Raw genomic sequence first — 22813 nt, forward strand, 5'->3', positions numbered from 1 at the left:
AGTTTACCTGGTTCTGATAACCTGTCCAACTACTACAGGTAGAGCTCAACTCAGAAGAATCTATTTTTACTACTGAAATACCTAGTCTTCATGCTACAATTACTAATATTTTATATTAAGTTCTGTTCCTAATGAATTGTATGGTGACTGATTACTCACATAGCCTACCCACTCTAACAAATTATAATCCAGATTTATATCACAATCAGATTATTTACCCATGGTCTCTTCAAAATTCACCTATTTCCCCCTTGTGATAAATATGATCTAACTTCTGGTGAATCCTAAGACACTAGTTTAGTAGATGAATCTTCACAGATAAGACAGAAACTTCTCTGGCTTAGATCCTATACAACTTACAAGGAAAGATATAACACACAAATGGTTTGTCTATCTAAAATAAGTCACAGCCTATTTACATTTGAGGCATTTATTGTTTTTCTCCCTTACCTTGCCATAACTATTCAGTCTTTATGGCAAAGCGAGTTTTGAACATATTTATATTTTACAACAGACAATATACACATGTAGTACATAAAATTTTTACAATACTTTCTGAAACAAACAATATTGTTTTTAAAACATGAACTTAATTACTGGTACTTATTTAGCTCTTGTAATGAAATGTCTTCCTTTGAAACATTTTTTTATTCATAGGATTCCCTGATATTTTTTGTAAGGTGCAAATTCATGTTGAAGATGTATTCTATTACTTAACTGAAGATACTGAAATCCTTTCTATTCTCTCAGTATATGTGAATGCCACCTTCCATATTTTTCATTTATCATATATATTACCTATGAAGGGAGTTCATTTGAAACTCTAAAGTCTTACCAGTTCAATTAGTATAATAGCATATTCCAACTAATATGCATTTTAAAGTGATTATGCCACAGATTTGACTATGCCTTTCTTTTCTTAGGACATCTAAACTGTTTCAGAAGTTGTGATCTTCCTACCACAAACGATTGTTAAATCTATAATTCATGACTCACTAATAAACTGATATTCCCTGAAACCATCCTCTCCCTGAATTTGCCTTTTGGAGGCCCTTCTTGGATCTTTTATCTACTGACCAGAGTATAGAGTTCAAAATTATACTGACTTTCTACATTCTTATTCACTTATTTACTCAAAAATGATCTTTGTAGTGGTGAATATGATTTCTAATTGAAGACCTTTATGTTTTATGTCCAGACTACATTTTTTAAATGTTCCATCACTTTGAAAGGTTTTATATCCAGTGGTATTTTATATTCCTAAAGGGCTCAACTACTGTGACACTAGAACTGTTTTTGCTATGACTGAATCACATAGAATAATTGCTCATGATCATTTAGAATTCTTTCACTTACACTATGAAAATAAGCCATGACTAAGGACCCTAAGGACCTCAGAAATTCTTACATTCATAAAGTTTTTCTTCTATTTGAGTTATTTGAGCTTTGGCAGGCTCTGCCTCCCACATAGGCATCTGCATCCTAGTCCCATCCAGAGCATTCCCTCCCTCATAGTAGATCCTCTTCTGGAATGTGCCACTATGACTTTCCATATTTGCCATATTTAAAGATTCCTCTCCAGTATGGATTCTTTTGTGCTTGGTAAGGTTTGATCTGATATTAAATGCCTTCCCACAATCATTACATCGATATGGCTTCTTTCCAGTGTGGATCCTTTTGTGTTGGTCAAGGACAGATCTATAATTGAAAGATTTCCCACACTCACAATTATAGGGTTGCTTTCCACGGTGGACACTTTTATGATTGATAAGACTTGAGTGTGAAATGTATGCCTTTTCACATTCATCACATCCATAGGGTTTTTCCCCTGTATGGATCCTTTTATGTACTGTGAGGCCTGAGCTGTTCCTGAAAGCCTTCCCACACCAATCACATATATAAGGTTTCTCCCCTGTGTGGATTCTCTTGTGCTGGGAAAGAAGTGAGCTGTAGCTAAATGATTTCCCACATTCAACACACTTGAAGGGTTTTTCCCCAAGATGGACTCTCTTATGGCTTATAAGAGTTCTGCTTGAGAAAAATGCTTTTCCGCATTCATCACATGTATACGGCGTCTTGCCAGGGTGTGTACTTTTATGGTTAATAAGGCTTGAGTGTGAGATGTAGGCTTTTCCACATATGTCACACTCATAGGGCTTCTCCCCAGTGTGTATTCTTTTATGTACTTTAAGGCTTGAGTTGTTTCTGAAAACCTTCTCACACCTGTCACATTCAAAGGGTTTCTCTCTAGTATGAACTCTTTTGTGCTGAGAAAGGAGTGAGGTGTAGTTAAAAGATTTCTCACACACATCGCATTTATAGGGCTTTTCTCCAAGATGAATCTTTTTGTGGTTTAGAAGGGTTCTGTATGTGATGAAGGCTTTCTCACACTCGTCACACTTAAAGGGTTTCTCCCCAGGATGTACACTTTTATGATTTATAAGGCTTGAGAGTGAGATGTAGGCTTTTCCACATTCTTCACATTTGTAAGGCCTTTCCCCCGTGTGAATTCGTTTATGGACTTTAAGGCCTGAATTGTTTCTGAAGGCTTTTCCACACTCATCACACCCAAAGGGTTTCTCCCTTGTGTGAATCCTTTTATGTTGTTCAAGAGCAGAACTGTAGTTGAAAGATTTCTCACAATAGCTGCATTTATAGGGCTTCTCCCCCATGTGGATTCCTTTGTGATTTTTAAGGCTTGAGCGTGAGATATAGGCCTTCCCGCATACATCACACTTATAAGGTTTTTCGCCAGTATGGAGTCTCCGATGGACTTTGAGACCTGAATTGTTCCTGAACGTTTTGCCACACACATCACATACATAAGGTCTCTCTCCAGTATGAATGGTCCTATGCTGAAGAAGAAGTGAATTATAGCTAAAGGACTTGCCACAGTCTTTACATTCATGGGCTTTCTTTCCTGGATGAATGCTTTTATGGACTGCAAGGCCTGAACTATAGCTGAATGCTTTGCCACAGATATCACACTTGTAGGGTTTCTCTCCTGTGTGGATCCTTTTATGCACTATAAGGCCCGAGCTGTTCCTGAAGGCTTTCCCACATTCATCACATTCATAAGGTTTCTCACCAGTGTGGATGACTTTATGCTGAATGAGGAGAGAGCTATAATTAAAAGATTTCTCACACTCATCACATTTATAAGGTTTATCACCAAAGTGGATGCTTTTATGATTTAGAAGTGTTCTGCAAGTAATGAATGCCTTCCCACATTCATCACACTCATAGGGCTTCTCACCTGTATGGATCCTTTTGTGGACTCTCAGGCCAGAACTATTACTGAAGGTTTTCCCACAGATATCACATTCATAGGGCTTCTCCCCTGTGTGGATCCTTTTGTGGACTCTCAAACCAGAACTGTTCCTGAAGGCCTTTCCACACTCACCACATTCATAGGGCTTCTCTCCGGTGTGGATCCTTTTATGCTGGTCCAGAACAGAACTATAATTGAAGGATTTTCCACATTCATCACATTTGCAATTCTTCTCCCCAGAATGGGTGCTTTTGTGGTTTATAAGGCTGGAGTAAGACATGTAGGCCTTGCCACACTCATCACACTTATAGGGCTTCTCCCCAGTGTGGATGCGTTTGTGGACTCGAAGACTGGAGCTGCTCCGAAAAGTTCCCCTACAGTCATCACACTCGTAGCGCTTTTCTCCAGTGTGCATAATTTTATGTTGAACAAGACGAGAATTATATTTGAAGGATTTTCCACACTCATCACACTTATGTGATTTCTTATCAGCAGTAGAATTCTGCTGTGGAGTAGGGTCTAAGTTTCCATTAACGTTCTCTGTGTTCTCACCTTGTTCAGTACATTTTGGTTCTGTGGGGACAGTCTGGTGCATGCTATTTGTACTTGGGTAGAAGCTTTTCTCAGATGTCTCATCATCCTGCTCTATTTTTATATTTGCTATGTTCTTAGATTTGTCAATCTTTTCTCTGATGCTACTTTTGTCTTCCTTCATTATTTTCCATTTAGGTCTTTCCAACTGCTTCCCTACCCAGTCACAAGTGTCAGCGATCTTAGATTTCTGCATATGATCCTTGTGAAAAATTCCCACATTTGGGCACTGAGAGTCAGCATTTGAATTATTTTCATTCGTTTTAGCTGAGTCCTCATCCTCCATGCTTGTCTTCAAATGTGACACTAGACCAAGAAAATGAAAATGACATGTTTATTTAGAAAAAAACCTGAATGAGTAACAATAGCAAATAACAAAATTAGCTTATCCATTTGTCAGGTATTTGCTTTTTAATATGTGGCAGGTACCATTTAAAAAATAATCTTTAAATATTTTTGAGTGTTTTCCTTACACAGAAATGTCAAGAAGACAAAAGGAGGAATGTGCACCATGTACATGTCTGGTGCCCAGTGAGTCCAGAAGAGGTAGTCAGATCCCCCTGGAACTGGAGTTAGGCATGGTTGGGAGTGATCTTAGGATGTTGGGAACTGAATCCAGGTCCTCTGCAAGAGCATCAAATGCTCTTAACTGCTAAGTCATCTCTCCAGTCCTACAGGCACCATTTTAGTTATTGGAGAAATGATCGGTGACATTAGTAAGATTTCAATACCTTTAGAACTACTGTTAAAACTAGAGTCCAGATTGTTAATGGTCCAAAGAGCTTTTTCATTCCTGCATTAACCTAGCATGAAGGTATGATAAGAATGGGTTCAACTATCCAGGCAGTGGTGGCGCATGCCTGTAATCCCAGCACTCTGGGAGGCAGAGGCAGGCGGATTTCTGAGTTCGAGGCCAGCTTGGTCTACAGAGTGAGTTCCAGGACAGCCAGGGCTATACAGAGTAACCCTGTCTTGAAAAAACTAAATAAAAAAAATGGGTTCAACTGATACACAGAACAAGAGCCAATACTAATCAGTTTCAATGTCACCTCATAGAAAAACAAGAAAAAACTCTGAAAAACAGATGAAATAAAAAAATTGGAACAACAAAAATGTTAATTTTTCTTCGAAAAGTTACACATAATCAGGAGAGAGCAGGAAAAATTAGAGAGGAAGATAAATCTGTACCCTAGAAGAGGAATCAAGCAAGTAGTTGTAGTTATAAGATTATGAGGACAGTGACAAAGAAACAAGAAAGAAAGAAATCTAAAGCTACTGTATATTAATTTTGCCTTCTTGACTTTTCTGTGTAAGGAAAACACTCTATGGAAGGTGGCTAATCATGGAAGAACTTATATGGTAGAAACATGCTCTAGCCTGCCAAGGAATAAAGTTTTCTTTCCCATTTATGAATAAATTAGTGAAATAGAACCTCAACGCTTACAAACAGCAAAGTGTAATGGCTCAATCTTGTTATTCCTGCACTTCGGAGGCTGAGGCAGGAAGGTTACTGCATGTTCCAGGCTAGCCTAAACTATGGCATAAGATCTTTGTCTCAAGGATGGTAAAACAAAGACAGAAACACTTCAAGTCAGAGGAGAGTAGTTGGCCCTCCATAGCTGCAGATTCTGCATCTACAGATTCAGTCAACCATGGACCAAAAATATTCAGAAAAATGAAGTTACATTTGTGTTGAACATATACAGCTTTTTAATGTTTATCACTATTCTTTAAATACAGCATAATAAAGACTCACACTGCTTTTAGGTACTGCTAGTAATTTGAAAATGCTTTAAAGTATACAGGATGATGTGTAAAGACCATATGTAAATACTGTCATTCTAAATAAGGAACTTGAACATCTGTAGTGGACTTTGCTATCTGTGAAATATTAAAACCAATCTCTCACATAGACCAGAAAATGACTAGAATACCTACTAGGTTCAAATACCTACTTATATGACCTTTGAGATAGCTATTTAACTTCTTTGTACAGCAGTGTCTTCACCTGTGAAATGAAAGTAATAGTGTTACTGTGATTATTGGATGATAGCCATCTAAAACCAGTAAGAACAATACTTGTCCCTTGGTCAGGGCAAATGTTATTACTATTTACTTTATCACTTATTACTGTAGTAAAAGTTAAGCTATTGATCAAGGTTAAAATGTAGGGGTTTGGAAAAAAATCACATGATAAATAAACTTCCCAAAGAAGATTAATACCCAAGCAGGGATTCTGTTCTCCTGAAGGTACTGTACATGATTGGTACCCTATCAATATTCCTTTTCTGACTTCTAAGAGATACTGTTCAATTTATTTCAAGAAAATAAAGCATTTATAATAAAATAATATGTGATCTTTCCCTCCTGTCCTACATAACATTTCAGGACATTACTGTGAAATTCTGTGAATCTTACTTAGAAAGCTATGTATGCAACTATGTGAGGGAAAAAATGGTCAATAAAAGTAAAATACATGCTTTAGAGTGAACTGGTATAAAGAATCATACTATGCAACTTTTTTTCATAGGAATAATGACCTCCTATAGGAATAGAAAATACTAGAAATTTAGGAGACCACTTAGAAGGTGAAGAATCACCCAGCAGACATTAAAGTAGGTTCATCTGAGGAAATAGTATACAAAATAAAGTCCCAAGTACGAGGTTACTGAGGAATGGTAAACCAGACTAGTTCCCTGACTCCCTGTATCACTCGAGGTAGAGCAGCCCACAGCACAAAACACGGAACTGATAAGTGGGCTAATATGGGTCCAGAAACTTAAGCAGCAGCATACCTGCCATTTCCACATACAATAGATTTTCCACCCGTTTACTTTTCAATTTTAGCCCTTCTATTTCAACTTCCTCGGAAGAAAAAAATGTTAAATGGCTCCTACAGCCATAAAAAAACAATTTCCTAAAATAAAAGTTGCTAGGGAAGAGAAAGAGCTGTGAGCAACTACTAGCCATAGTGACTATTAACATATGCTATAATTAAAAATGTGCTTCTATAATTTAAATGTGTTACTGGCATATAAATAGACACATCCAGAAATTATTCCAAGTAAAACACAGAAATTGATGATGAGGATGGTATTACTGGGGAAAGGACAGTTTTTAAAAATAGTTTAACAAATATAAAGCCATCTGGGGACTAAAAAAGATAAAATTAGATCTTTTATATCACGCAAAGGGATAAACACCAAATGGAACAGAGCTCTAAATATAAAGAAGCTCGAAATAATATAACAGACACAAGAATAACAAATACTAGAAGAAAATATGAATTAATGACTCTATGACCTGGGTATAGAGAAAGCTTCCTAACCAAAACCAAGATGCAATACAAGACTGATGTTTAACTACATACAAGTACTTTTATAATAAAAACAGCACAAATTTCTACCCCAACTCCCAAAAGAAAATGGCACAAATACTGTCAGAACTGTGATGAGGGGTGAGGGAGAAAGGCTATACTCTCCCTAGCAACTATCTACAAGCTTTTCAACCGCAGTAGAGAAAGAGTTGGTGACATAACAGCTATTACAAGTTGGAGACCCTGGTTTTCCAGGGACATCTTGTTGCTGACTCTTAGAAGTCACTTTTCTAGGCCCTTTCCCCAGATATTACTATGGAATCTGCAAAGTCTAGCAGGAAGAAATTTGAGCATTCTCCAAAGTCTGTTTTGGGGTGAGCCAGTCCTGGGCAGGTTGGATATATAATGAACATGATGACCAGAGACAGGTCACCTACCTTCAGGCCCTAACGTTGTATGACAAGGTATCTGGGTCTGTCCAAAGCTTGTTTGGCTCACCAAGAGCTACTGGTATCCCAAGCTAAGCAGTGAGTGGCACAAAATCTCCCTGGAACAGAGTGCCTATTTCAGTAATAGAAAAGTGCTTTCAAGGTATGACAATGTGTTGGAACTTTCTGTTGGTGGAGTACTACAGAATGAACAAAGTACAGATGATATGCAATTGCTGAAAGCTGATTCTGTTGTATAAACCCTGATAATGCCCCGGAAAACTGGAGATCTAACTACATGAACAGGTAGCTCTCATCTCTCAGCTTAAAGAGACATTCCAGTAGTGGGATCAGCAGCTTTAATGGTTATTGGGACAAAACATTTGTCATTAACTGGAATACACTATGTGCCTGGAAAGACCAGGCAGTTTGGCCCTTAAGCCCAAAGATCTTACTATCCTGATTTTTAAAGCTGACATTATTGTTCTATACCAGGCCATTACATTTGAATCCCTCAAGACCATTCTGATTCCCAAGCACCTGACAGCTCCTTTAATTTATCAAAGATCAGCCCTTAAAGAAAATAAATTATATTTCAGGGACTAGAGTAAATAAAAATCTAGCACCATAGCTGTTCTTTTTAGTGAATGGCTTTTGGAAGTAAAGCTGGCTTAAGACATCATGTTTATTATACACCCAGCACCCCTGCCCGGGACTGGCTCACCCCAAAATAGACTTTGGAGAATGCTCAAATTCCTTTCTGCCACACTTTGCATATTCCATAGTAATATCCCGGGAAAGAGCATAGAAAGTGGCTTCTAAGAGTCAGCAGCAAGATGTTCCTATAAAATCAGGGTCTCCAACATGTAATAGCTGTTAGGTCACCAGCTCTTTCTCTACTGTGGTTGAAAAGCTGGAAGATGGAGAGTTGCTTGATCCAGAGGACATGGACCTGTCTGATTGGGTTTGGTGGCTCTGTAGGATCCACATGGATTAGAGAGAACAGTGAATGGCAGCTACGAAATCACTGAGAAGTTAAAACTCATTCTAGCTATTTGAGAAGACTTACAGTGTCAAGGCTAATTATTGTACCAACTCTAGGGTAACTGTTAATTCAACAATGTAGATATTGAAAACCTAGAAAATCTGAAGTGCTTGAATTACAACCTTGGAGTAAATGAAACTACTATCCATTCCCAGAACAATCAGGATTAGCTTGTCCAAAACCACAAGGACCCATACAAAATGTAATGAGCCTTCGATGAACTTTCAAAAAGAAGGGGAGAAGAAGAAAGAGAGGGAGAGAAAAGGGGGAGAAGAGAGGGAGAAGAAGAGAGAAGTGGTGGTGGTGGGGTGCTGAGAAGTAAATCCTGTGTAGATTGGCTTCTAAAGAAAGGACATAATTAGAAGGAAAGGCTTGTGAAATCCAAACCTGAGACTGAGACAGAGTCCCTGAATGTGTGGCTGTCCTTCCAGAAAAGCTAACAAGACAAGCTAAGGCAACAATCGCAATGGGTCATATCCAAATTGCTGATTCCTTCCAAGTCATAACAATCAGTTCCCTTTCAGAGAACTAGGTTCTCTATAAAGAAAGAAGACCCAAAGAAATACCTACTACTGCAAATGAAGTTGGCAAAGAAAAATTTAAGAGCCCTATGGCCACTTCCTGTTGTCCTTTTTAACCCTGTTCATCTGGGGATTACCAGAAAAGGAAGAAAGAAACCTCAGTTAACAGTGACTATTTTGAAAGAAAGCCTAGAAACATTTCTTAATTCACTCTCTAAAAGATAACTTCCTAGACTGGTTAGTCTCCCCTCGTTTATGATCTCTTAGCCTGTAGGCAGCCTAAAGTTGGTGGAGACTGCTGATCATAGCAAACTCCTCTCAGATGTGAAGGAATAGACTACTAGAGTCAAGCAGCTTTTCTGCAGACCATCACACATCCTTGAGTTCAGTGACTGTGCCTTGACAATACAATGATGGTATACTCTGAAAACTTAGTTCCTTTTCTTTCTAATTTTAAATTAGGGAAGAAAAAACATTGAGTGATATTTTGTAACAGAAATAAGTTGCTGATGCTAATATGGTTCAATTTTTTCTTTAAAAAGCAAATTTTAATTTACCTTCACTAGAAACTGCTTCTTGGTACATAGGTTTCAATGACAAACACTGTTATTTGAAAAAGACTATTTCTACGGTCCAAATATGTTACAATGTTTTTAAACTAGTCAGCAGCTGTCAGCTTCCTTAACCTTTTGATTGCCCTTTAGATGTTCTCTTACTCTGAGCTTTCTTATAGTAGTCTACAATAATTATTTTGTTCAGTGAATATACAGGGTGTTTCACACAATAACTAACCATGCCAAACGTGGTTTTCCTTTAAAAATAAAAAGCAAGACAGTAATTAAACATGTAAAAATATACTTATTTTCACTAAGAGAAATATACATCAAAACTTCAATAAAATAGTTTTTCTCACATGTTACACTGACCAATGTTCAGAGCTTGACCACATACCCTGTTGATAAAACACTGAAGAAAACAAATATTCTAATAGATTGCCTAGAATCTATTAAAAACTTACATATGGCTTGTGGTGGGAAATCTGTGCTAATACACACATTTCCCCTTCAATTCACAAGTAACAATTCTAAAGACATACTTTTAATACTACAAAAGTGTGTGTATACATGTGTGCACTCATAAGAACATGTGTATAGATAACAGAATTATTATGACAATTTTAACTGAAGATTTGGGAAATTACCTAAATCTGCAAGCACAGGAGACTACTTACCCAAGCTATGAAATACACACAGAGGAGTACTAGAAAAGTAGAACATCTCATTGACAAGGTAGTAATTTCCAGGATGTATAGTATTATATTACCAAAAGGTGAAAAAGTGCAGACGCTAAGAAAGGAAGAAAGAAGCAAGTAGTTTGTACCTATCTTTATAGTAATACCAAGAAACAACTGATAATCGCAAAGGGTGGAAAACAGGGCATAAGGGGATGGGGAGGTGCGGTGACACTGATTATAGCTCTGTAGAGTTTTACTCATGGAAGCCTAATGATGCTCTGCATAATCAAAGACTAACATGAAATCAGTGAAGATGAGGAGGGGGGATTGCTAAAACAGGAAGTAAACAGAAACAGTGTTTCACAAGGATACTAAAACCACAGGAAGAAAATAAGCAAACACTTAGGAACACAGTATTTCATTTCATACTTGTCTGCACTCAGTCTTCTGTAGGCTGGTGGGAGGTACAGGGGGGAATTCCAAACAAGTTGAATTATAGTTAGTAGTATGGGCAAAACAATTCTCAAACAACTTAGAACTCAAATGTGACTTTTGTTAGGAGCCAGAATTCTTATGGAGGAAGAAAAGACATACAAATATGAGAAAGAACTTTATATGGATAAATTAGAAGTACTGTGTAAATACTGTTTGTGTGTATATAAGTATGGACAAACATACATTTTTACTTCTACATAGATATATCCCTTAGCTCTGGTTGCAAGCAAGCCAAAAACAGTGGTATAAGCACTTCAAGTTTTGGTTTCTTCTCGTAACCCCTATTCGAATGAAAGTCTTCAAAGAAGTGGCTAGGAACAGGAGAATTATAAGATGAACTGTGTGTGGTGTTTACCAATAAGTAAGGAAAGAACAGAAAAGGTGAGGCACTCTGTCAGGCTACAAAAGCCAGCTTGAACATCCAGTTTAGGAACAGTAAGTAAGCATTGTAATGACAAGCCACTAAAAACAGGACTGCACAAGTCCCCCACAGAAAGCCAAAAAAAGAAGGGCGACCTCTTGATTACAACAGAATAAATTAGCATTCTATAACTATCAGAGTAAAAAGTAGATATAAAAATTCACCAACGAATTCTAAGTTTGGGGAGAAATTCTGACAAAAGAATGGGCTATTTTCTGAATTTAAATATTCCTTCTCAGAATGCTTATTAGAGAGAAAACAGTAATTATGCATGAAATTAGGCAAGCTTTGACAGATGTTCTACATTAATATTTCTAGTGAGAGCAGAGTAATATCATATGCTTCCTGTAATGACATCCTGAGAAGGACAGAACCTATGAGAATTTATTACATGAACTGACCCATAAGAAAACAGGTTAATTCAAAATGAAGACTATTCGATTAAAAGGGCTGTGGGGAAAAGAGGAACTCTATTTTTCAAACCTTCATAAGACAGAGAACTTCTAGAAATGTTACAGGCTAGAGAAGGCCAAACATTTTTTTTTTTAAGTGCCAGAGCTGGGTGTGGTAGCAAACCTTTAATCCTAGCACTTGGGAGTCAGAGGCAGGCAGATCTCTGTGAGGGTAAAGCCAGCTCTACATAGTGTGATCTATGATAGCCAGAGCTACATTGTAAGAACCTGTCTCAAAAAACAAACAAACAAACAAACCCAAAGAACAACAGTAACAACAACAACCAAAAAGTATCAGCTGACAAAGTTGGGAAATAAAAGAAATACTAACTTTAAGTTTATTGAAATTAAAAACAGTACTGTAGTTAGGTAAAATATACCTATCCTTCAAAAGGTATACTGAGATGGTTCAGCAGGCCTTTAGATATGACAGGACCAACTGATCTATACAGGTGTGCTGTGCACACATGTGTACATACATACAAATAACTGAAATTTAATTTTAAATTTAAAGACATACAACAATGTATTTATGGTTAATGGACTATGATGTATTAAGTAATCCTCAACTTGGAAAATGTTTATGAGAGCAAGAGGACAAAATTAAATAAAATATGGACTATGGGTGAATATGAATAAAAGTTTCTTTCACTATTTTTAATCTTATTTTTATGTGTATGAATGTTTACTTATATGTATGTGTGGCTGGTGACTGAAGAAGCCAGGAGTTGGATACCCTAGAAAGGAAGATGCAGACTACTGTGAGCCATCTTTCAGGTGCTGGGAATTGAATCCTGTTCCTCCGAAAGGACCAGAGCTCTTAACAGCTGAGCCATCTCTTTATGCCCCTTCTTTTGCTGTTGTTATTCTTAGAATGTTTTTGTATTTTTTTATTATTTTCAAATATAAAGTTTTTTAAAATATCAAACACTACATTTAGAAACCCATCCATTCCGCTTCCCTCGATGCATTACTTTCACCATCCTGTTTGTTTAGTGGCCCATCTCCCTTTAAGCCTCAAATACTCAAGTGGATTTCTTTAACTCAGACCACACTGTACTCGCTTTTCCTAAATAAGGTGCTTCGCAGAGCTGCATGTTCAGATGTGCTGGATCCTTTCATTTAATCTTTCCTCTTGATTCTGCATAACTACTCCCCTCTGGACAGACAGCTCTATCGATATATGACCTCTATCACCCCTAAAAGATGTCTGTTAGAAATTTTATCTTTGGCCCAAAGCCTTATAGCCAAGTGCAGATAGATCCTATTATCCACCCCCTGTCCTCTTTGCCTAAATCAGAATCAGTTCTACTTCTCTCATCTACGTTCAAAGCATCCTGTAAGACTGGTTTTATAGTATGAACATCAACTTCTAGGCCTAGACTGCTGCCCTATAGAATCCTTCTGCCTTCATTCTTATCCCCATCCAATTCTTCCTCTAAGAGCTGTTAAGAATTTTATAAAATGCATATTTGATCATTTTCTGTTATAGTTTAACACCTCATTAAAACACAATTTATGTTTAATTAACTGCCAATATAATATTAAACAGGTATTTTCTTAAAATATTTTTGTTTTGTTTTTGAGACAAGTCTCAGATGTTACTGGGCCTGGCCTTGAACTTGAAGTCCCAGGCTCAGAGACGCCAGGTTTAGCCTGTCAATTATCTGGGATGACAAAAGTGTGATGCCATTCCTGGCAAAAGGCAATAACAAGGCCATGGAGACACTGTCTCTATGTTACAGTGCATTAATGCCATTATTGTGGGACTGGGCTCCTCATAAAGAACTCTTATTAAGGTTCTCTCTCTCTGCTCTTCTGTTGCGTGGTGCCTTCTACCATATAAAAACAAAGCAAGAAGGTCTGAGGAGATGCCAACACCTTACCTCGGGACGTCTCTGGCTCCTGAACTATGAGCAGTACAGTTTTTGTTTGTTGTAAATTACCCAGTCTGCAGGGTTTCTCTCCTCCCGACTGCTGGGATTTCAGGTATGGTGTTACAACTCTAGACTTTTCACATGGGAATCTGAACTCTGATCCTCATGATGCTGACAAAAAGCCATCTCTTCAACCCCACCATCAATTATTTGACAGATTGAATTATTTTCAGTCTCCTTAGTCCCTTCATCTCCTCGGGGAATGTATGTTTGGCTAGTAACGGGCCCCAACGGCACGAATCACAAACACTTTATTATTTGCCTCTCCAATCTAGTCAGAAACCAAAGTTTCCCTAACTCCCTGTTTGGGTACAGGCTATTTGGCACATCCAATAATTCACTCAATCAAAAACACTGGCAAAAGTATATCATGATAGCAGTAGCATAAATGCTGTTAGCATATAAGGCAGCTGAGAAAGTGTAATAAGATATATTGCCATCCTTATGAACATACTGAGGGTACATTTCTAGCATCATGGTCATCTGATTGAATGGTACACAAGGAACTTAGATTACAACCCATAATAGGTAGTTCTTTCCCTACCCACAGGCTCTGGGCTAGTCCAGAGAATGAAGGGATCTACCCTACAAATCATCAGCACAGATAGGGCAAAAAGCGGAAGGGCTAAACTCTGCCACGAAGGAGTAAAAACTCCAGGAGAGTACACTTTAGACATCTGGAGCATAAAGCTGCAAGTGAAACCAGACAGATAGGCAAAGGGGCACGCCCAGAGTCTGACTCAAACTGGAGATGATACTTACTCAGAATTTTCAAGTAAAGGAGTAGCACAGGCATTATAAAATCTGGGATTGGTAAAACTTTCCTATAAAGGGCCAGATAAGTATTAGTATTTTAGGTCTTTTGGACCATACTGTTGATTACAAACATTCCATTAAAAGGGTATAGCCCTTCTTAGCTTACTGTAAACAAATGACCCAGTAGTCTGCCTACTGCTGCTAGATAACATCAAAACATCTAAGCTAAAATAGGCTGTTATGTAATGATACTATAGATGTGAGGAGTATATATACACTTTTAATGACAACTAAAATAGAGTAAAACAAACGGTGTCAGAAATTTGCTTTAAAATGCTTCACCAAAAATAAGTAAATAAATAAATAAATAAGTCAGAATCCTGAAACTATGGCTACATAATTCACCGTACTACCATTACTTTGCTTTATTTATTTATTGAAACAGAACCTCACATACAGCACTGGCTGGTCTTGACTCCCAGGGCTCCACCTGCTTTGCCTCCTGGGACTAAAGGCAGCACTGCTGCCACTACCACCAATCAGTGGGACAACAGATTGAGAAGGGGTAAGAGAAACAAGAACTAGAGTTCTGAGATGAAGTTATAATACAACCAGTAAGATGGTTACGGTGGTCATCATGCATCCCCTATAACACAGAACCAAAAGGTTTTAATTTCTCAAAACTAGGTGGGAAATCTCTTGAGCCGGTCTTTGATAGACAGCCATGACCTTAACCGTCTGGTAACATCAGTGGAAAAGCCAACTGTGAGAAAGTCTCTACCCCTCATCAATTACGTGAGACTCACATCACTGGTAGCTTCTGTGCGTGTTCACATTCTACTGCTAGGTTCTACAAAAACGCATGCAGATTTCAAAAACCTTCACTTTACTACCTGTTTTGGACATCGAGGAGTTATTTCTCAAAAGTTGAGACAACTCACCAGAGAGCACTCTTGGTTTAGTGGAAAGTGATTCCTACAATGTGGCTACAAGAAGAAAACGGTGGAATATACCTGCAGCTACTTTAAATTTCCAGATGTCAACTGTATCACATAAGGTAATATCCTTTATGTCAAGTGTGGTTCAGGGCTTCTGTACCTTAAGCTCTTAGGTACCATATCTGATGACTAGAGAATGAACTTAAGAGAGAAGGTTTGCCAACTCAAGAGCACCTAAGTGGGAGTATGCCAAATGGAGGACAGAGCTATAAGTAATACACAGAAAAATGTATGATATATGCTCCAGTTATTTTTGCATTTAATTTATGAAATCATATGTAAACGGTTACAAGATTTGTTTCTATTACTTAAAAATTAGGAATAAGGCCTGAAGGGGTTTTTATAATGGAGTATTTTCATAGCAGCGGAGGAGATACGTTTAGCTACTCCAGGAATAAGGGAAGGAAAAGAGCATGAAGGGCAGGGAGAGATTTTTCTGAAGCTAAGGGCTTACTCAGGGACTAGCCTGAAGCAAGTAATGTAGCACATTTAAAAACTGAATGTAAAACAACAAAAATACTTCATTAACCTCAGTCCCTCTTAATTTCATAATCCTTATCCTAATCCAGAATCATTTCCCATAATATCATTTGACATAAAAACACTAGAAACAACTCAAAGATTATCAACTGCAGTCTAAAGATTTATCTAAAACATCCTTTAAAATGGCCCAAACTACTACCGGTTTGTAAAACAAACAACACACCCATTTCCTGATAGAGTTCTGTAAAACAGATCCAGTAAAAGAAACAAGGAAGCAGAGGGGATTTATTGTGCTACCACCTGTCAGAATAAAAGAGGAACGACTTATATATTTGCTAGTATTTGAATGAAGAAGTCCTTAAAGTCTACTCAAGATCTTAACAAAAGTGTTTACCTTTCAAGGCAGGGCCTAGAACAACCTTTGAGAACAGTAAAAGAAAATCTTGTTTTCATATTTTGCATTGAACTTTTGTTTTTAGAAATCTTTGTATTTTAATGTCGTGATCACATGAACATTACATATTTAAACACACACACAGTCACAGACCAGACAAAAGCTTCAGGCATACACAAATGGTCTTGGCCATCTAGACTAACCATCTTAAGATAACACACTAGCCCAGGCACTCTCCACCTGGCCTGTTTATCTTTCTTTTACATCGCTGCCCCAGGATTTCCCAAAGCGATCACTGGGGCTCAGATGCCTTCACCTGCTTTTCCCTAAAACCAACACTTTCTGTTTGCTAGGGGCCTGGGAGCTGGGGGTGGGGTGGGGGTGAGATGGGGAGGGGTGTCGGGTAGACGGCCTTCTCCGGTCGCACCCACTGCCCGACAGCTGAGTTTCTCCTAGAGAGAGGGCCGGGAAGTGGAAGGGTCTGCTTCCACAGCCGCAGGCGTCTCTCTACACCTCTCCCCAACAAAAATAACGGGGAGGGGTGACCTAATCAGGTCACCTCCAAGTCTCAGAAACAAACTTAACTGCAACCAGGGCAAATTTCTAGGCGCTATTAATCGGGGTTCTCCTCCCTCTACGCCCGAAATGGCCATGACAGTCAAGAAACCCCGGGGCGGACTCTGGCCCTTGCTCGGCCCAGGGCCTGCTCTGATGGCAGCCTGCCCCCGGGGCCAGGGCCTGGGCTCTTCCTTCCCCCTCACTCCCAGAGGACACTCCCCAAAGCGAGTCGAGACCGAGACCCGAGGGCAAAGAAGGGAAAGGGCGTGGCGGGCCGGGGAGAGGCGGGAGCGCCGGCAGCCCGGGACTCACGTACTGGCTGTGGCGGCGCCGCAGGAGCCCGGCCACCGGCGGGACAAAAGCGCGGACTGCCCGGCCGGAAAGACCCGCGCCGCAGGGGCACTTCCGAGGCCGCTCTGGGAGGCTGGAGGACTGACTCGATGGTGGGGCTCTGTTCGCGCACGTGACCCGCAGTGTGCCGGTGCTCTGCTGGCCTCCTAATCAGGGTCTTTCAGCCCGGGATGCCCGGAGAGAAAACGGGTGTTCTACTTGTCTTCGACTTTTATTCCAATTCCGGGGTGGATTGGGGGCGGGTAATGAAATATTCAAGTGGTGTGGTGAAGTAGATGCTTCACTTCCTGCTTGTGAAGCTGAGCTCATAGTTATCAAGTGAGGCTGGGGAGATTCTTAGTGGGGAGGGCTGGGCTCCTGGGGGAAGCGGAATTTGGGGGTCCCATACCCCTTATTTCTAAAAGAACTTCACCCCCCCCCCAAAGTTAAGGCCCTTAACTGAGCTCAAATTTCCAGGAAGCCTGCTATTTAGAGACCTCAGAACTGTCCCTCTCCCCGGATACCTAGCAGCTTCCAGTTTGGTCTGGGACCCAGACGTGTATATTTACATATCAAAGCAGACCTGGCCTCTAGGTTTTCCCAGCTTCTGTCCCTCTCTGGAATACCCTGACCCCAACCCTCAACTTCCCAGCACAGGGGCTGGGCTGCCCTTCCTCCAGAGGCTCCTCCCTTTATAATCTAGGTGTTTTGGTCTCTCTCCCTTGCTCTTTTTCTCTTCCTTTTCTGAGTGCACACCCTTTCTACCCCCGCCCCCTTCCTCGTGGGGACTTTCCGGGCCTCAGTCCTTGTGGCCAGTGAACTTCCCCACCAGAGAGCAGCTTCCCAATAAACCGGCCTTTAATCTAATCTAAAATCTGGTTTGATTGCGTGGCAGAGAAATAACCTATCACTTCGAAAACTTCGAAAACAGCTACCTTCCCAGTTCTGCCTCTAACAAAATCCCCTTCACCCTCCCCCATCCTTTTAAACTTTGGGGGGGGGGGGCTGGGTTTTTGGAGACAGGGTTTCTCTGTATAGCCCTGGCTGTCCTGGAACTCACTCTGTAGACCAGGCTGGCCTCGAACTCAGAAATCCGCCTGCCTCTGCCTACCAGAGTGCTGGGATTACAGGCGTGCTCCACGACCGCCCATCCCCCCCATCCTTAACTACAAAATTCCAGTTTAAAGCCTGTAATCCGCACCAGTCTATTCCTGTTTTTTTATATCTTTGTAGGCAAGCCCTAACTCACCTTAGTGACTAGGACATGTAGAAGGAATGGACGTTTTAGTGTAGTGTCTACGATCATATTTGGGCACTAAACTCTATGCAACTTCTAAGGAGGCCAGGGTAAGGGATGGCGTGATGCCCAGCAGAATAAGACAACAGCGAAGCCCAAAATGGAGCAGAGTCCTAGGTCCTTGTTAGGCCAGCAAGCAGCAGCAAGTTTTCAAAAGAATAGGCAAGTTTGGGGTTGTGGGAGGATTTTCCTACAACCCAAACAGTAGCTGAGACATAGCCACAGAGTGTATGAAATGTGACCAGTGCTGCTGAAGACCAAGTGTCTAATTATGTTTCATTGAAATAGCCACATAAGTGCTAGGATGTTTTTTTAGTGTTACAATAGGGCTACCTATGCACTTTTTAATGATTTAAAATATAGTGTTAAACATCATGACTTCTCATAATGCTATTTTCTGTGTTGTTCTGATGAGTTAGAATCTCATTAACCATTCTCCTCTTGTTCGTGTATAAAATGCTTCCTAATTAAGTATATGCAAACTATGTTAGGTCTATAATAAACAATACTGTGCAAAGGTTTTCCTGTATGCCTCTTCGAATAGTTGATAAAAGAGGACATTACTAAGAGTCTTAACATAAGGACAGTAGGGATTGAGGAGGCATTGGAGAGTGTAACAGGGGAAACACTGAGAGACAGAAGATGCTACCCATAGCTATCATTACTTCCCATTGCAGCTGGATAAGAAAAAACAACAACCATAGAATATAAACATTGCAAAGCAAGCATATAATTATCCTACTTTCAGATAACGAGATTTTATTTTTATAGAGCCCAGGGGAATTAACTTGGAAAACCAGAATAAACAATGAGACAACACTGCAAAGTATGTGTTTTCAGAATTAACACAAAGAAAGCAATAGTTTCCTTATGTATAAACTATAATTCTAATAAATGAAGCAAGAGTACATTTATAATAGGAACCAGCAAAAAATGAAATAGGAACTAACAACACACCTGTGAGACCTATATGAAGAAACTTTGCAATGGTCCCGGGAATGCAGAAGTGCAACTGGACAAAGTTTCTTGGATTCCAAGGAGAGGAATGACTCAGACTCAGAATGGTGCCTTTTTCTCATCTGTAATGACCCCCGTAGCTACAGGGACAACCTTCTTTGCAACCCGCCATTGATTCTGAAGTTCACATGGGCAATGAGTAGATTCTTGCTTATTTCTAGCCAGAAAATGCCTTAGAAAAAGAACCAGAGATGGAGGAGGACTACTAAAACATATCAGTAATTAAGTGGGCATAATTCCAGGCATGCTTGCAAACCCTAATTAAAGAGCAACATAGGGCAGGCATTCAATATTTTAAATCAGTGTGGGGAGGATGACACAGGGCAACTGGGATACATTTCAAAACAGTCAAATTTGTATTTAAACTTAAATATAAATATTTAAAAAGATTTAAGTGTAAAATGCAAGTATGAACCATAAATGGGGCTGAGGAGGGTACATGATTTTAGTCTCAGACACGCAAGAGGCCGAGGTGTCAAGATGACTTAAGCCCAGGGTATCAAGGCTCACAGGGGCAACACAGCAAACTGCTGTCATAAATAAATACATTTGTACCCGCTACCTGCCAGCACTGCTATCCCCACTTCAGTACAAGTGTTAGGAAAACAATTCCAGAAAGATTATGACCGTACTGGAATACTGAAATGTTTTCCTTTTTTAAAATTATACTACAAAAGATAAACAGTGGGACACAAAGAATGACAAACTCAAACACACCATAGTCAAATACTCTATGGAACAATCACTACAAGGAAAATAAAAGTACAAATTACTACCTACAAAAAATATTTACATCTTATGTCACAAAGGAACATTTCCCCTGAAACACAAGTTTTTCTAAAAATCATCAGGAAGATGAAAGATTCAGAGAAAGCTCCTACAAACAACTCAAAAAAAAATACAAACCCTGGGCTGCAGAGATGGTTCATAGCTTTAGAGCATTTGCAACTTTTGCAAAGGTCTGGAGTTTGCATCTCAGCACCCACACAGCAGCTCGTATCTTATTTATAACTTCAGTTCCTTCTTCTGACCTACACAGGCACCAGGAATGGACACAGGGACGCTTCCATATCTATATACAAGGAAAACACTGATACACATAAACTTTTTCTAACAATGCAAACCCAAACTTGACAGAAACTTTTTTTCCTATCAGAATGGCAGGTCCCTATGCTTGGTAACAAACACACTGAGCGGAATTCTTCTGTGGTGTGGGTTAGAGGGTGCCGGTTAAACTTCTGACACTGGGCACTATGGATTCATGTGCACACAGTTTCTGCCACAGCAGTTCTGCTGTAGACACTCACCATGTGGCATACTTATAGTGATATATTTTGCATCCAAAATGTCCTTAAGAGATTCCTGTGTTGGTGTTGGGATAACGTTCTTCTGGGTCATGTGAAGGTTGTCTTTAATTCAAATGTTGATTTCTGTACATTCGCAGAGTTGAGTATTGGCAGGATCTTGGTGTTGTTATTTTTATTGGATCATCACTTGCCTGAGTATTTTGTAAATATTCTTCTTCATCACCTTCTGATTGGTTTAATAAAGAGCTAACGGCCTATAGCAGGACAGGAGAGGAAAGACAGAACTTCGGGGCAAGAATAGGAACTCTGGGAAAGAATTAAGAGGTGGGATTCGCCAGCCAGACACAGAGGAAGTCGGATATACAGGGAATGAATGGGATCTAACGGGCCATGTGGCAAATGTGGAGTAGTGTAAACTGGTTATTAAGTTATACAAGCTGGTTGGGAACAAGCCTAAGCTATAAGGTCTAAGCTCTCATAAATAATAAAAGTCTCTGTGTCAATATTGGAGGCTGGCAGGTTGAGACAGGCTGGCGAAATGTTGGAGTCTTGGTCACCAGACTGTGACATATAATTAGGAGGTGGCTGAACCTACTGGAGGAAATTAGGCCATTGGGAATGTGCCCTACTGTGTGTCTTTGCTTTCTGGGTGACTTGGAGTGGGCAGCTTTTTCTATACTGCACGTTCCTACTGCAGTTTACTGTGCTGCCTCAGACCTAAAGCAAACGGGCCAAGAAACTGCTAGCCAAATTAAGCCATCCTTCTCTTTAATTTGATTTAGCTTAGGAATTTGTCACAGTGACAGAAGACCGACTAATACACACTGTGAAATGGTATAGAGAAAGGGGATTCATCACTTGTATTTTTTAAGTAATAGATTAGAGAAAACCTAAAAGTCCAAAATATGGAAGGTGTGTGTGTGTAAACTGAATTCAAGTATATATATATATATATATATACTTGAATTCAGTTTGCCTGAGTTGCCATGATAAAACACTGCAAACAACAAAAACTTACTGTCACACAATTCAGGAATCTTAAAATCCAAGGTGAAAAGAGTCTACATGTCTGGGAAGGTGGCTCAGTGAGTAAGGTGCTTGTTGTGAAAGTGTGAGGACTGGAGTTTGGATCAGCAGCACAAGTGTAAATGAAAAGACTAACTTGGTAGGAGAGGTCTGCAACCGCAGCCCCCGGATGCAGACAGCAGCAGATCTGTGTAGCTGGCTGAATCCATGAGCTTCAGGCTTAGTAAGACACCTTGTGTCAAAAGCAAGGTGGATTAGGATAGAGATAGACACCCATTGTTGAAGTCTGGTCTACACACCTATTCACACATATGTGAACACACATGCACATACACAAAGTTGTTTTTTTTGTTTTTTGCTTTTTGCTTTTGTTTATTTGGTTGGTTTGGTTTGGTTTGGTTTGGTTGGTTTTTCAAGATAGGGTTTTTCTTTGTAGCCCTGGCTGTCCTGGAACTCTCTGTGTAGACCAGGCTGACCTTGTACTCATAGAGATCTGCCTGCCTCTGCCTCCCTAGTGCTGGAATTAAAGGTGTGTGTCACTACTACCCAGCTCACTCACAACTTTAAAGAAAAAAAAAGTCCAGGCTTAGTTCTTCCTGAGGCCTATCACACAGAATCTATTCCACAACTCCTGCTTAGCTCCTGGTGGCTTGCTGAAAATTTTTGGTATCCCTTAGCACACGGACACACCATCTTACTCTCTGTGTTCAGTGTTCTGCCTGCATTTGTGTCTAGGTGCACATTTCCATCTTTTACAAAGAAACCAGTCATGTGTTAATCTTTTTCACCATGACTTCAATTTAGCTGTTTATATCTGAATTATTAGATTATAGTTTTGGGTGTTGGGAGCTAGAATGTCAAGATATGAACTTTGAGGAGAACAAGTTCAAACCAAAACACCATGCTCAGTTGTGAAGAAGAAAGAGGGGGAGCTCT

The 22813-nt window shown here is 39.6% G+C and overlaps 1 protein-coding gene across 4 annotated transcripts; it reads right to left on the bottom strand.

Annotated features, from left to right (window-relative positions):
- Window positions 1-414: 414 nt before the first annotated feature.
- On the bottom strand, window positions 415-17411 carry Zfp62 (ZFP62 zinc finger protein). 4 transcript variants are annotated; one of them, XM_052197363.1, is made up of 3 exons: window positions 17217-17315; window positions 5818-5870; window positions 415-4168 (listed from the first exon to the last, which is right to left on the bottom strand). In XM_052197363.1, coding segments are annotated over exons 2-3 (2775 nt in total). In that variant the 5' UTR covers window positions 5819-5870; window positions 17217-17315; the 3' UTR covers window positions 415-1394. The 4 variants fall into 4 exon arrangements, with proteins under 4 accessions (XP_052053323.1, XP_052053324.1, XP_052053326.1 ...); XM_052197364.1 differs by having other exon boundaries at window positions 17213-17262; XM_052197366.1 differs by lacking the exon at window positions 5818-5870 and having other exon boundaries at window positions 17213-17411.
- Between the last annotated feature and the right edge of the window lie 5402 nt (window positions 17412-22813).

Source organism: Apodemus sylvaticus, chromosome 10 (genome assembly GCF_947179515.1).
Source record: "Apodemus sylvaticus chromosome 10, mApoSyl1.1, whole genome shotgun sequence".
NCBI classification, from domain to species: domain Eukaryota; kingdom Metazoa; phylum Chordata; class Mammalia; order Rodentia; family Muridae; genus Apodemus; species Apodemus sylvaticus.